Source organism: Numida meleagris, chromosome Z, assembly GCF_002078875.1.
Source record: "Numida meleagris isolate 19003 breed g44 Domestic line chromosome Z, NumMel1.0, whole genome shotgun sequence".
Lineage (NCBI taxonomy): Eukaryota > Metazoa > Chordata > Aves > Galliformes > Numididae > Numida > Numida meleagris.
In genome coordinates this window covers 23,594,609-23,610,251 of record NC_034438.1, presented here as the reverse complement: position 1 = coordinate 23,610,251, position 15,643 = coordinate 23,594,609, and the positions used below count along the sequence as shown (strand labels likewise).

General features: G+C 47.9%; 1 protein-coding gene across 1 annotated transcript; it reads right to left on the bottom strand.

Annotated features, from left to right (window-relative positions):
* On the bottom strand, positions 1,005-2,697 carry OTP (orthopedia homeobox). The gene is made up of 2 exons (XM_021380614.1): positions 2,564-2,697; positions 1,005-1,591 (listed from the first exon to the last, which is right to left on the bottom strand). Exons 1-2 carry the CDS (start codon positions 2,598-2,600, stop codon positions 1,005-1,007), a joined length of 624 nt encoding a protein of 207 aa, XP_021236289.1. The 5' UTR covers positions 2,601-2,697.

Below are 15,643 nucleotides of genomic sequence, written 5' to 3'. Positions count from 1 at the left end.
TATCATTAACCTTTGGGAAACCCAATAAAGTTTAATAGACCTCGTTTTCTTTTTCATAGAGTCAGTTGTCCAATTATATTTTATTTGTGAATCTAATTTCTTTCTTAATTTAAACTAATTATAGTCCCGTGTAGGCTGGGTCAAAATGTTTTTCTTTTTAGAAGCAGACGCGCATTTTCTGTCACATTCGTGAGCGGGGACGGTTTCTGTTGAGGGCTTTCTGCTGCGTGCCTGCATTTGGCAGAGGAGCCAGGGCTTGCCGAGGCGGCTTTTGAGAGCCGGCGTTCCCGGAGCTCTGCCCTGAGTGGGGAGAGCGCATCCCGCAGCGAGCGCTCCGCTCCCGAAGTGCGCTGCCTCGAGGAGAGCCGAGCGGGCACTAACGCAGCCCTGGCCGCGGAGCGCACGCTGAGCGGTCCGGCAGAGATCCATCTCTCCCTCTTCTGAACTTCTCTCATTTGCTTGACTGAGTGGTTTCTTGTGTGTCTGCGTGCTATGGTATGTCTCTGTGTGTGCGTATCTGTGCTTACTTTAGACGATAGAGAAACTGCTCCCTGCATGACGAAGTTACTCGCTCCCTCTGCTGAATCCGACATTTTAACCGGTAAACTCCTATTTCAGATACCTCTGCGTTCATCGAAGTGCCTTTTTGCAAACGCCTTTCTCCCGTCTACCCGTACCCTCCTTTCAGCACCACGAACAGCTGCCCCGGTGGGGGGGGAGGGAGAGGGGGGTGTGCGGTCGGCCTGGCCGAGCCGGGGAGATTCCTCTGAGCGCGGACCCTTCGCCACGGCGGGGCTACCCCCGATCGGGCTGCGGCTCCTGCGTCCTCCTTTGAGCTCCAGGAGCCCACGCGTGGGCCATGGGCAGGGGCAGCTCCGCCCGCGTCCCGCTTGGGACCACCGCGGTGCAGGCGTGTAGGGAACAAGAAGACAGCCCGGGGCGCGCCGTCCCCGCCACCATCCTGCAGGGACAGCGGAAAGGGGCGGGGAGTGAGAGAGTCCAGCTTAGAGCTTTCTGCCCAAACTGTTGCGCTCAGGGGCAGTTTCACCTGCTGAGGTCTCGGGACGCCAACCCCCCCCACTGGGCTGCGCCCTCGAGCCTGGCGCCAGCCCGGGCATCGCCCGCGGACCCGGGAAAGTGTCTGGCAGGAGCGGGCGCTGCCCGGGGACGGCCGCACTTACCTGCACCCGGGACTCGGTGAGGCCGATGCGCAAGGCCAGTTCCTCCCGCATGAAGATGTCCGGGTAGTGGGTCTTGGCGAAGCTCCTCTCCAGCTCGTTGAGCTGCGCCGGCGTGAAGCGGGTGCGGTGCCGCTTCTGCTTCTGCTGACCCTGCTGCTGTCCCGCCTGGCTGGGGTTCTGGCCGCCCTGCTGGCCTTGCTGCTTGTCGGCGTCTTTGGCGCTGACGGCCAAGGAGCTGGGATTGGATCCCACCGTGGTGATGTCCTCCCCCGGCAGCAGGGTGGTCCCTTCCACCGTGTCCGAGTTGGGGGCCATGTCTCCAGGGTGTCCCCCCGGATCCGAGCCCCCTACGCCCAGCCGGCACTTCACCGCCTCCCGGTGTCCCAGCAGCTCGGCCGCATCTTTCATCCCTGCGGAAGCAACGGAGCCGCGGTCACTGCCCTGCAGCCGGGCGGGCGGCCCGCGCCTCAGCGCCGCTCGCAACCATCTGGGCGGCGAGGAGCATCCGGCGCCATCCGCCCCACATCCCGCGGCCCGCGCAGCGCAGAGCCCCTGGCCCGCCGCGGCTCGGGGAGGGGGAGAGAAAACTTTACTGCGAGCCGCCCCTCTTCCCGCTTAAATAACAGCTCCCCGCCGGGCCTCCCCTAACGCGGCGAAGGGAGGGGAACGGGGCGTGAGGCGGGGGGGTAAGTTTTGCCGGGCTCGGCTCGGGGTTTTCCCAGCTGATAAAAGAAAGAAAGAGGCACAGAGCAAAGAAAGAGAGGGAGAAAGAGATGAGGCTGCGGCTGCCCCGCTGCCGGGAGCGTCAGCACCCCGACCGACGAGCGGGAGGGGGCCGCCGGGCAGCGTTCCTCTCTCCCCACTCTTCTCCGAAACAACGCACGGATAAAGAGCCACAAAGAGGTGGATAAAGGGATTTGGGTTGGGTTTTTTGTTTGTTTGTTTGTTTTTGTTTTTGTTTTGTTTTTGAAGGAAGCAAGGCGAGAAGAACATGAACAGGCATGCAGGAAAAGGCCACCCCGAACTCCTCCGTAAATACCATCGAGATCCTCTGCTCTAAAATAATAGTACCCATCTTAATCGTAGTAATGCACAGGTATGTGTATGAAAACAAGGAAAAAGAGATTAAATGATCCGCAACTCGCTGTGGATCTGCACACTCCGCAGGTCTCCCTCTCTCTCCCTCTTTTTTTTTTTTTTTAAAGACGATGTTAAATCAAATTAAACTTTAATACAGTACAATTACTTTTAAAGGAATTAGCCCATTTAGATCGCATTAAGGTAAAATAAGGAACAAATTGTCAATTTCCTGCCCCGGCTTCCGCCCCGCTCGCCGCCGCCGGTGCAGCCGCCGCGGGGCGGGGGAGCGCCGGGGAACTCACCGAGACGGGCGTCCAGGAGGTCGGCGTGAGACAGCATCGCGCACCGCTCCAGGGCGAAGGCTGTTCCCCCCCAAATTTTAGCGGCCTTAAGTTATTTAAAATAGATATAAGATATAAGATATAGATATATATAGATCGCCTAAATGAAAGAAAATTCGGTGTGTGGTTAAAAAGGGGGTCTCTTGCATTATAATGTCCTTTAGAGAGACGGGGAGGTGCTTAACACTTCAATGAACCCGTGAGCAGCTCGGCGCGGGGACCAATCAGGAGGGCAGCCTGCAAATGTCAGCGCCCGGAGCGCCCCGCTCCGCCCGCCCGCCGCCCGCCCGCCGCCGCCCCGGCCTCCCGCCGCCGGTCCGCACCGCGCCGCCGCTCCCTTCCCCGCTCTGCTCGCCTCCGCGCCCGCCCTCCCCCTCTTCCCTTCTCCCTTCTCCTCCAAGTGCTCAGTGGCCACCCCTCTCCCAGCTCCGGGTCACCTGCGATTTATCGGGTTTTATGATCATTCCTTTTTTCCCTCTTTTTATTTTCCGTGCCTTCTCGGAGCGCGCCCTCCGCCCCGAACAGGTCCGGCTCCCGGGGGTGGCTCCGAGCCCCCCGCGACACCGCGGGGTTGCGAACGGCTGGGCGCTGGCGACCGTGCAGCGCGGGCCAGGCAGCGCTGTCCCTCTCGCGCGGGGGCAGCGGGGGGGGACGGCGGGACGGCGGCTCCCAGCCGGCCCCGGCGGGAGAGAAAGTCCCGCGAGTGCCCCCCGAGCGGCCCGGCCCCGGGGTCCCCGCAAGCGACTTCCCCTCGCTCTCCGCGCGCGTCGCACCGCATCCCCCGGTAAAAGGGAGCGAGCAGCGCGTGTCCCGGCGGGCGCAGCGCGTCCCTCCGGGCCGGGCGCGGGAGCCCCCGAGCCCGGATTTCGCGATTAAAGTTCCCAAGTTCGGCTCGCCTGCAAACTCAATTTAAAGCAGTAAATAAAGTTAAATGCTTTTTATTTTCCTCTTGAATATGTTAAACTACTTGAACAATTTAAAGTGCTTTGCACAAGTGAAGCGAACCATTTCTAATGTTCTGATTTTTCAAAGCCAGCCAACAACAAAGTTTAGATTAGTAATATATTTCTAACCAGAGTAATTTTCAAGATCATTAGGCATTTATGTAATTAGTGCCAAATCTATAAGCTTTTATTACGATTATTAGAGTAAAATCAGTATAAATTTGTACTAATTTACTACTGTTTAGACTTGGCTGTCAAGCCAAGAGGTTCTTATTGTAAATGATAACTGAGGAAATTAAGTGCAAAATTCTGTACCATTTCTGATCCGCTCCTAAACAATCCGTTTCAATTGTATTTGTAGCAGAACATAATGCCCTTTTAAAGTTATTTGACTTGTATTTTTATTTGCAAAACAAGAAAAATACCCTCTACCAAGGCACAATGAAAACTGATATTTACTACTTCCAACTTGATTAACATTGATTTTTAATTCAAAAGTGATGCAATTAAGATTATTCATTTAGTGTAAATAAAGCTTCCACCAAAAAGGGAGCCCGTTGAAGTCTGTGTTAAATAATATAGCGCCAGTGGCCTTTTTTCCTCCGTCCGATTGACTTACACAAAACATTGTGAATACTGCATGCGAACAGATGCAAGACTGGTTTTGTTTGCAGCTCAGATGTGCAGGGTTTCGGCGGCGACTGAACGGGGAAACAAAGGAACCGGCCGACCGATCTCTAGGGCAGTTTTGCTGCCTTTTTTTTTTTTTTTTTTTTTTTTTTTTTTTTCCCCGCTCAAATCTTTGGCCACATTGATTCAATTCAGCTTTCGAGATGTCGGGCTGTTGCAATGAACCCGAGTGCCCGGGAACGGCAGCTGAGAGCAGGGAGAGACCCAGAGCCGGGCCACAATTTAGCTGGAGAGACACAGAGAGAAAGAGATGGAGGTGGGGTGGGAGTTTCGGGATTTTTTGTTTTATTTTACTTTATTTCTTTTTTTTGGGGGGGAGGAGGGGTTGACTGGGGTTTGGAGGAGATATCTTATTTCTTTGGCTATTTTTTTTTTCTTTGAAAATCCCTGTTTCTGTGCAGCTCCAGCGGAGAAGGGGAAGCCCCGGCGCTGAACATTCCCGAGAGCCGCCCGCGGCCGCTGCCGGGCGCCGAGACCCGCGGAGCGGAGCCCCAGAAGGCGCCGCCGGAGCGGTGCGGGGCCGGGCTGGGCGCAGCCGGCGGGGAGAAGGGCGGTGGGTGGTAGCGGTGCCGGGGCGCGCGGCCTTTTCGCTGCCGCTGCGGCTCTGGCCCTGCCCGAGCGCGGGAGCCGCGGCTCCGCGCCGGAGTTAAGGAGGGGTCCGGGCTCGGCCGGGGGCGACTGTGGATCACGCTGACCGCAGCCTACCGGGGAAAGCGCCCGGGCGGTGCGGGTGTGGGCAGCCCGCTCCTGCGGAGCGCGTTGCGGGCAGCAGCGCGGCATGCGTGTGTACCTATGCCGTGTTGTTTTGTGTTTCAGGTCGATAAATAAATGTGTAATAGTTAATGTGCAGACACATCAGAGTAATAACAATGGGATGAAATCAAAGGATTATCAATCTCTGTTAGTAACTGCTGAATAACAATGTTGCAGTGTGATTGATAGCGCGCTTCATTTTATGACTTTTCTATTGCTCTTGATTTTTATAGCAGTATAAACAAACTAAATCATTTCTTCCAAGACTTCAGAGCGCAATCGTCTTAGGGGAAGGGGGGAAATCAGAGAAGGAAGTCCGCAGGAGGGAAAAGGGAGTGCGGAGCTGACGCTTAAGTGAGTCAGAGGAAAAATGACAATGGGGTGTATGTAAAAATCTCTAATCACATTCCGTTTCCGCACACTCTTGTTTTGTCAAGTGCCTGAATTCACCTGGGCAGCGCTGGAGATGTATTTACAAGGATTTTATTCCCCGTCATCTTTCCATTTTCCCAGCGTAGCCAGAAAACTGCCAGTCAAGTCCATTCCCTGTTATAATTTACGGTATTCCCCACATGATCATAGGAACTGAAGTTCTTAACAAGGAAAAGCTTTAGCACAATGGCCCAAAATCTTCAGAGTGACAAGAGTGTCTTCAGAAATCACTTCAGAGCAAAGTAAAAGGATTTTCTATGACGGATCCAGTGATTTTTCCTCAATAAATAGGTTTTAGATTGTTACACACACGTAGAACTGGAACAAAGGGAACTACCAGAAAATATATTGGTCGCCCCTAATAAAATTTATTTAGACAGTTTACTTCTCATAAAAAATAGAGATTGAATTTCGTACAGGAGCGCCTGCCAAGGGGCTTGGCACCGGGAGATCGTCTCCCCCCTTCGCCTTCCCTCTCTTCCCCTTCCGCCGGGCCCGATCCGGGGTCCGGGCCGGGGCCGCCGCTCCCCGCCTCCCCGCGGGCCGCCGACCGCCTGCGGAAGGGCTGCGGGCCGGGGCGTGCCGCCGCCACAACGACGTAACCCCAATTCTCCGGTGCTGTGACCCCGGGAAAAAAAGGGGAGAGAACTTTCCAGCCCCCGGCGCTCTCCCCCTCCCCTCCGAGCTAAACTCAAGCCCTGATTGAATGAGGCTGTAATATAAACAAGTGTATTTAACCAATTCTGCTCTGATTTAGGAACAGAACCTTCTTTTAGCAGAATAATTATATTTGGAGCAAGAAACACGACAAAATAAGGTTAAACTGCTAAAGTCAGCGGGGTGGCTTGGCATAAATGGCTGATCAGGTTTGTAATTTGATATTTTATTTATGTATTTGTTGAGCATCCATCCAGTTAAGGGGACTGCTGTATGCAGAGCAACGTAATTGCTTTTTACACTTAGCACACGCTCCTGGCGTTTATCAGATGTAACTTTGTGTTGCCTGGCTTGTTCGCGCTGCTTTTTTGGTATCTCCAGACGGCAGTGCTGAAATATCGGATATTATTATTCACATTCCCGCTCCTCAGTGCTGCATTGTAACATTGTTCGCTTTAATGAGAGGCGCCTCCCTCAATAATTAACGACCTCACATTTCCCTATTTTCTTGCCTGATGAAAAGAATCAATTTTAATTCATTGTAAATTACAGCTATGCTTTTGAGTGTTATTTGCTTATAGAAAACAAATCAAGTGACTTAGGCTTCTGTTTACTTTTCCACATCGGCACAGCCTAAACACAGATGACAAATCAAACTATATCCTTTCGTTAGGCGTAATTTGGAGTTAAGAAATGGAAAAACATAAACACGTGTTTTTATTTCAATAAACCCCCTCGAAAAAAATGACTTATTTGGAAGTGAAGGACAAGGCTGCCAGCAGCTACAGATCCCCATTTATTCATTCTAGTCAGAGCTAAATATGATGATCATCGCTGCTTTACGACATTAGGCTGCATGCAGCATTTTGTAGCCGTAATAAATATACTTCTTTGATAGCAACTTTATGAAGTTTAAACACATCCGAGGCAAGAACGATCGCCGCTGATAAGAAACGCAGCCGTCAGGCGTTCCGAAAATAGCCTTTCCGAGCACGGCACGGAGAGCTCGAGCCTCTTGTCATCCTTCCTCAAACACGTTTAAGAGCATCGTTTTCCTATTTGCTTATTTATCTGAATATCTGTATCTCACTCCGGCTAAGTCAAAGGCGGCATCTCCGGTAGTCTCCTCGCTGGCATGCTGCGGGGAAGCGCTCGACAGCGGAGCGGCTGCTTTAGATTGAAAGGATGGCTTCTATCAATTAATTTTCATCAGAACTATGACAGCCAGTCTTTTATGGGGAAAAAGCTATTTTAATATAAGGTACGCCTGACACCCCCCCCACCCGACCTCCTCCGTCCAAATGCAAACTCTGTACACACGAAAGTCACCTCCTCCTCTCCTCCAGCTTTGTGTGTATGTATTTATGTATAGACTTTTGCCTTATTAATATAAGTTCAGAAACTCGGAAATGCCGAGCTCCCATACAACGCTCCGTGTTATTCTGCTTATTTAGTCGGGCAGGAGTTACCGGGGTTACTCGAAACGAGGGGATCACCAGGACGAACCATTTTTAAGATACACGTCTGCCTGGGGGAACAGGACAGTTCTAGGAAGACTCTTCCTACTGGCGTATGAAGAATTTATTTAACACCCTCGTGTATTTTTTGAATGCGAAATTTCCCCGGGTGGCCGGAAAAACGAGCCGCCATGCACGGCAATGGCACGATGTACATCGCGGACTGACGTGGAGTATTTAACTGTCTCCTTTTTAGCACCGCAGTTTTAATCTCTTCAATTACGTAGGTGGTATATAGTAATAAGAAACATACATATTTTGTTTGCATGTGTTAAGTTCGCTGCTTTTCTGATTTCTATTTACTCAAGATAAATAATCATATATCAGTTATTCAGTTAGGTGACAAGTCTAGTAATTGGAATAAAAAGAAAACATCTCATCCTTATCTCTCCCTATAACTAGATATAGCGCTAATAAGACTGCATCAATCTTATCTGGCAAATAAATAAAATAGACAAACAAACAAATTCGCCTCCAACAAGTTAATGTGGTGTATCTGAGTGGAAAGTAGATATTTTCACGCATTCTGGAGATGAGGAGTGACTTTTAATAAAATCACAAGAAAAACAAATGTAATTCTGTAAGCAATTTCAGAGCTCAGCCATCTCTCCCGCGCGCCGTTACTTAGCATTCTCCGCCCGTCCTAACCTTTTCTTTTAAAAACCAGTTAGTTCCAGAAATATGACTGTCACTCAATCTGGGACCTTTCGATCCACTTTCCTTTATTATTTTGGGGGCAATTCTAGAGGTAATATGGCTTATTTTACAAGGATGATTTTTGTTGACTTTTTTTTTCCTTCTCCCCCCCCCACCCCCCCCCTTCTTTTTCCCTCTTGCCCGACTGCGGCTAATTCGGGGCGTCTATATTCACTCAATTAGAGAAATCTAAAGAGAAAATCGATCTTCCATCTGCAGAAATGCCAGCTTAACAAATTAGATTCTTGTTTCGTGCAGGTGATTTGGTGACAGTCGGGGAATTAGAAGTAATAAGTTGTTGTGTTGGAGACCACCTCCCCGGCCCCGGCCCTCCGCCCTGCCCCCGGCCGGGCCCCGCCGGGGAGCGCCGCGCCCGCGCCCGCCTCGGGCACCTCCTCCTCGGGCCGGGCCGGCGAACAGCCACCGCCACCGCATCTCCCGCCGTAATTAGTGCTGCTGCCCTCCATGTGGGCTCGATTAAACCGTGATTTAGCCGAAAGAAATATAATTATGGCTGCAAATAAAATAATCAGCATTGAAGAGCGATTTCCTTAATGAGATGGAGCGGTTGCACGTCACGGAGTAAAGGGGTCTCATTAAGAGGTGGTAATGAGGCTTGGGTGAATATTGGGAGTTGCACAAAATATCCGAACCGGTGAAGAGCCCGGCGCCGGGCTCCCGCTCCCGGGGACGGCTGGAGCCCGCTGCCGCCCGGTCCGCAGTCCCAGCCCCGCGGGCACAGCTCGCTGCGCCGCCAGCCCCGCTGGAGGATGGGCGCCCGAGTGCCCGCGGCCCTGCGCCCCGAGGCCTGGAGAGAGGGATTTTGATTATTGCTAATATTTTAAAAGCCGCTAGGACGGCCGTTTTTAACGAGAGGGGCAGGAATGCTCAGTGGCTCCCTCCTCCCATGTGCCCGCTGTGGCTGCCCGCAGCCTGCCAGACTCATTGGCTGCCACTATTGCATCATTTGGCCGGTGGGATGATGTCCCCAGCCTGGCAGCCACATGAGACCCAGCCAGGATCCTCCATGAGGTGGGAAACAACAACTGTGAGGGCACAAGGCCACCCCCTCGCTGGGCCACAAAGTGGACAAGGCTGCTCTGAACCAAAATGGTGGATGAAGAAGAATCAAAGCCGTGGGCACACTGTTGAGCACAAGGGTGGTTCTCACCAGGCGAGGCTGCAAAGACAGCCACACAACAGCCATCTTCTGCGCGTGCATGGGGCCTCGCACAGAGCTATGGCAGCCAGTGATGCGGTGCCATGAGGGTTGGATGGGGTGGGCAGCCAGGCCTGGGCCCATCGGAGTTCTGAGGGGCCAGGGCAGGAAAGGCCAGGTGGGAAGTGCCGTAGAGCCCAGGGCGGTGTGAGGGGGCACTGCCGCCATTGGGCAGGTCGGTGAGGGGCCGTGTGATGCTGTCCTAGCACTGAGGGGATTGCTTCGCCATCAGTGAAAGGCAAGGCCCATTGGTGAGTGAAGTGCTGTATTTACATAAAATAAAAGGGAAGCAAATGGGGTAATAGGCTGCCTAACGCTCCCCGGGGAAATTACACTGGCTCTGCTGCATGATAGAGGGAAAAACCCCGAGCTTTTTTTTGTGTGTTTTAGTAGTATAAAATTGGGCACATCTTGGTGGTTTTTTAAACTAATCAAGAAAAACGGCTTGCATATGAAATACTAAAATAAAATAAAGGGTAGGGTATTTTTATTTCTTTGCTTATGCTCTCGGTAACTTGTAGAGGAGATGGAATCCACACTTTGTTCTTATTGTCAGCAGGAACAGTTCTCCCCTCAGCCCAACACCCACACCGCCTGGTAAAGGTCAGGCCTCTTGATGAGGAAAAGGTCTGTGTGACGTTAGCACAAAATCAGGGAACGCTACACTGGCAGTGGAGAGCTGAGAACCATGAGACCGAAGGGGCCCCTCAGCTGAAGGCACTGTCCAACGCTCTGACCCTCGTGCAATGTGTTTTCCTGATGGCTGCCTCCGCGCACGCACTGTGTGTGTGTGTGTGGAGGGTTTTGTGGACTTACGCTATTTGCAACATTATTTATTTATTTATCTACAGAAGCGCTCATTGCAAACAGTCACGTTCATCTCCCATTTTTGGTGCTTTCTAAAATGATGGAGACATGCAGGACTCTCTAGGCTCTAGTTCAGGGTATCTCATTGGTAGTAATTTTGTATATAGCCACAATACTCATTAGAACTTCAAAGTAAGCCCTGAAAACAACACTCTTAAAACTGTTTGGGTTTTTTTGTTTGTTTGTTTGCTTATTCTTAAAAGATGGCCTTCTAGGAGAAGAAAAAACATATCACGTTTTTCAGTGTTCGTTTTCTTAGAAGAAATAGTGTATCCTGCTTAGCAAAAAAAATGTGTCCCGGGAAACTCTGCTACTGGCTGACTGGAGAGAGAGAAGATTCTTTTTTCAGAGGAATGCTTTCTGATAGGGTTTCATTGTCAGATCTTCTACCATTGTTTTCTTGACCTGCATGCTGTGTTCTGAGCAGATTCAAACTTTTGCCTGTGGACCTCTCTCTTCCTGATCCATCTGGCCAGTAGCTAAGTTTTGGATCGTGATTGACTATGTCTGAATTGATGTTCTCAAAAAAGAAGCATTTCTTCTTCCTGAAATACACAATAATGAATGTAGGACTCTTTCCCCATATTTCTGCTCACTCAGAGAATCATACAGACCTTAACATAACTCATGTTTATTTTTTCACCCTTAAATCTTGCTGACCCTCACAATTGAAAGCACAAGTTAGCTGTAGCAGGTGCTTTCTGGAAGCAGGGTGACTTAAGGAAAGCTGAGACTCAGCACTCAGGGTTTTGTATACCCTACTGCTATAGAAGCTACAGTACTGAAAGTCATCTTTTTCTTTATGCTACAGATGAAGAGGTCAGAATGTTTTGGCTTGATGGCTGGAGTAAGTACAGAAGTATTTCATTTAACTTCAGAGCAGTGGCCAAGCATTAAGTTAGCAGAGCCCTAGGACCTCCTTTGTTTCCTGTATTACAGGAGTGCTCATGGTTGAAGACAGCCAGATTACAGGTGCCTGGTGGATGTGCACTGGGGAAATTGCAGTCATTAACAGAAACTTTAATTCAACACCACAATAATATATTGCAAGTTGTCTGTGTAGGTGATGACTGGCTGACTACATTTACATTCACCCAGTATAAAATCAGCCTACTGTAGGTGGATTACTTCCAGCCTTGAATAGTATCTTTCACTAGGATGGGTACAGTTGTGTGAAAGTACACCCAAGAGTTGAAAGAATTTAGGATCCATAGAAGACAAAGAATTAATGGCAGTGGTGGCATCTAGTAAGAGTGTTTTGAATGAAAATGTCAGAGTCTAGGAACTCCATCATAACTTCTGCCCTTTGCATACTCTGATGATGGTAGGGACAGAGACAATCACTGTCAGATAGTTTTAGACTTAATGTACTGGATTTTCTTTACCAGTACTAGAAGCAATGATGGCAGTGACATTTTGTTCCTGTTCATTTCTGCTCATCGAGAGTGAGGAACTAGAGAGAAAGTCATGTATTAGGGCATTCAAATTGGGGAAGGAGCCAGAGCACAATGTGGAGCTTGGCTGCTAGTAATCAGCAAATCGAGTCTTCATTTGCGGTGCTGGCCTCTCTGAATGTTAATAAAGTTCTGCTTCCTCCCTAAGTCACGTTATTTACAGCTAATGAATCAGTGAGAGGTTGCAGGGGAGAGTCTAGCGTTGGGGATGGTGACATGCTGGCGGAGGAAACCTCCTGCAAGTGGCCTTCTTTACTTTGGATGGCTCCCAGCTGTCACTGCTCTTCTCTCCTGTGCTGTCTTCAGAGTATGCCTTCCTTGTGCTCTGCAGGAGAAGAATTAGAGAAGCAGAGATAAAATAGCCCAATACAGTCAGGATAAGTGTGCTCCTTTTTGAACTCAATGTTTGGAAACAGTAGCTTGCTCCTTGGACTGCTTATTGAGATTCCTAGTGAGAGTAAGAACTCCAGGAAGGCTTGTCTTTATGTAAGTGTTGGTAAAACTTCTCACCTCGCTGTAGCTCAAAAAGTAGCTGACAGGTGAGTGAATGTTTTGTCTTGCGGCATTTTTGTAAAGTCTTTATCCTGATTTGCAAACCATGTTGTCCTTTGAGATCATTTAGCCACAATAGCATTTTTAGCATGGTGTATGTGCTTTCAGGTAGCTGTGACATTTTGGAAGGTAGGGTGTTTCACTCCTTGGCTTGTGTAATGCATTTGGAGACCAACTCTCACGCATCCAGTCTAACGACCTGCCAGCAGACTCTCCAGCTCTTACCCCTCTTTATCCTGCCCTATCTCTCTGACTACTTCAGTCAGATTTACCGCAGGACACTTTAAAAATCAGCTACGGACTGAAACCACAACTTTCATGTGCTAATCTTGCAAGTAATGAAATCTTCCTCTTGTAAGAGACTAGCTGCTTCTGCTTGGTTAACAGTACTATCCACCTGTAATACAACATATTGCATACATAAAATATCCCGTAATTATTAAGTTAAAATTAATCTTAAAACTATCAATGCTTTCAGGGTTAAAAGTATCAAGAAGTTCCGAAGCTGCATATTTGAGTGTGAGCATCTTAACCATTAAGTATTTCTTGCTTCTCCAGTTAGCTGTAATTTGTTCACTTGACGACTTTCAAAAAGGACTGAAGTAATAAACATGAAATAATACTGACATCACATTACCACTGAAAAAAAAATCTTATAACACAAATTATTGTATAGAAGAGCTTGCAGAGGCTAACTGATTTGCTGAAGAACAACGAAACAAAAGTGCATCACTGTTGGTAACCTGTCCCTGACGACTACATACTTCCTTGCATTGTGGTGGCTCTAAAATCAAGTGAAGTTTTCTGTGTCTTGCTCATCAAAACTGTGGCCAGTGTGTAAGTGTTGCTTTTGTTTAAAAAAATACATAACATTTTTTTCCACATTTTTCTGTTTGATCTTCATAAGGGAAAAGCAAAACTTGAGTGTAGATTGGCTATTTCAGAAGGAACTCAATATGAAGGGTAGCACATATCTTTGAAGTTAAGCCAGCTGTAAAGTGCTCTTGATCATAGGCAACTGATGATGTAGCGATTTTTGAGCAAGGTTTTATATTTTACAGTACAAATAGAGAGTATTTGTCCAGCTCCAGCTGAGTTTTTCATTAAAATTGAATACAATTTTTTCTGAAAGGTGCAGAAGGAACTGGAATTTTCTGTTTATCCACAGGATGTTTATAGTCTTGGCAAAACTGTCTGACCTTTTTTACCTTAACGCTTCATTTCTGTTATTTGTCTTGACCTTACTCTACCAGTACTCCTCTTAATAAGAAGATAGTTTAATGACCATGTCATCTCAGCTCCAGGCTCCTCTGAAGAGGCAGGTGTTTAGGATATGAATTCTCACCTCTCTGTTACCCAGAAGAGAAATGGCTCTGCCTTGGAACCCTTAGTTTAGCATTTGCCGTATGATAGTATACTATTTTTATTAGCACCTCTGTTCTCACAGCTGTCCTTCATTCTCCTAAGACTGTGTTGTTTGGGTTTGTTTGTTTAGCTGCTGTTACATAAGTGCTTGAGTTCAAAGCCAAGTGAGAGCATTGGTTGTCCTCCTTCCAGTTTCTAATATACCACTCAGCTCTGCCTAACTGTGGAAAGAAACTGATTTCCAGTAGGAGCTGGGTAGTCTGACTAAGTCTGACTTAATATCTTGGTTACTTTTTTTTTAAAGCCTTTGCTTGTCTCATTCACTAGTTTGAATTAACATTGAGATCATAAAATACTTTGGACTATTATTTTCCATTATTTGTACAGCCTCTCGGCACAGCAAGGACCTAATGTGATGGCTCTTTAGATGCCCTTTCTTTGTAAATGCTCAACAATACTCTGAAATGGACTGGGTTCACCATCGCATTTCACGTAGACTGCTGCTGGTTATTTATTTAAAATTGGCTTTGACCAAGTACTCTGAGATCTGTTTGCATCGATTTGAAAATTGCTTTGTTTTGATCAGTGGACAAGCTTCTTGTTTTTCACTGCCTCCATCTAGTGCAACACAAGGTATGTGCGTAATATCAGAGGTCTTCAGCATGGGTTCTCCAGAGTTCACATTACCCAGAAATTTCCAGTTGATTCAATGTTCCTGAAAGCAGAGGGTAGCACTCCAGAAGTAGCAAAATGAGAGTAGGCACCTGGATCCTTTAAAAGCTAGTCTGTTAATGAATTCAGTATGTGTAGTTGTATCTTTTCAATATCATTGCTTGAAATTTCAGTTTCACGCATATGTTTTTTTAAGGAATACAACATTTAAGTATACAGTTTTTGATTTGCTCAACTGTAAATTTTTTCAATTTTTATCCAGTTCAGAAGGCAGTTTTCTCTCTTGTGATGGCTAGAGTTCTTACCACAATTTTTTTTGAGCATCACAATTGTGTAAGTGGCATTTGTTGCATTCATGGAGGGGAGGTCAATCAGTGGCTATTGGCCATAATGCAGCCTTTGGGTGTCCCTTAGCTCACTAGTTTTCATCTAGGATTGATGCTGTACACGTTTCTTACCCTTTTCCCTTGAGCACTGGATACTGGCTTTTGTGTCACCTACTCCATCCATCCCCCAGCTCAAGAGAAAGAGAATACAGCACCCTGCTGACACAAATGATATAATCAAGTTTCCTGCATTTGGGAAAATTGCAAGAGTCAACACATGCAGAGTATGAGGGCTGATCTTCACCCTGTGAATGCTGTGCTCCTTGCCCAGGGGTTTCCTGCTGGCTTCTGTTGGCGGAAAGATGCTTGGGAGAGAGAGCCCTTGGTCCTGCCTGGCAGCAGGACTCGTTCTGAGCTTTTAAAAATTCTGCAGCATGCTGGATGATGGCTTTTGAATCTTACAGGTTCAGCACCAGTTCAGCTTGACACCTAGGTGACCTCGTTATATGTATTATGTAAACAATCTGAGAGAATGCTAGTTTTTCTGTGGAGGCATGGATTTTTATGCAAAAACATAAGTTTATCTTCTATGTTGAAAACAGAGGATAAATTTTGAAAATGACACATCAGATCAATTATTTTTGAAAGGTATCATCATAATTGAAAGAGCAGTGGTTTTTTTTTTGTTGTTTGTGTGTGTGTGTGTGTGTGTGTGTGTGTGTGTGTGTTAAATCCATTCCCCTGGAAGTGTGTAGAAACCATAAAATGGTAAGAAGCCAAGCCTCTAAAAGCATCTAGAGGAATTTCATATTATTTTCATAAACTAATCTATCCACTCACATCTATCTGTGTAAACTAATTACTTTTTTAATTAGGTAGCCTTTTTGATTACTTGTG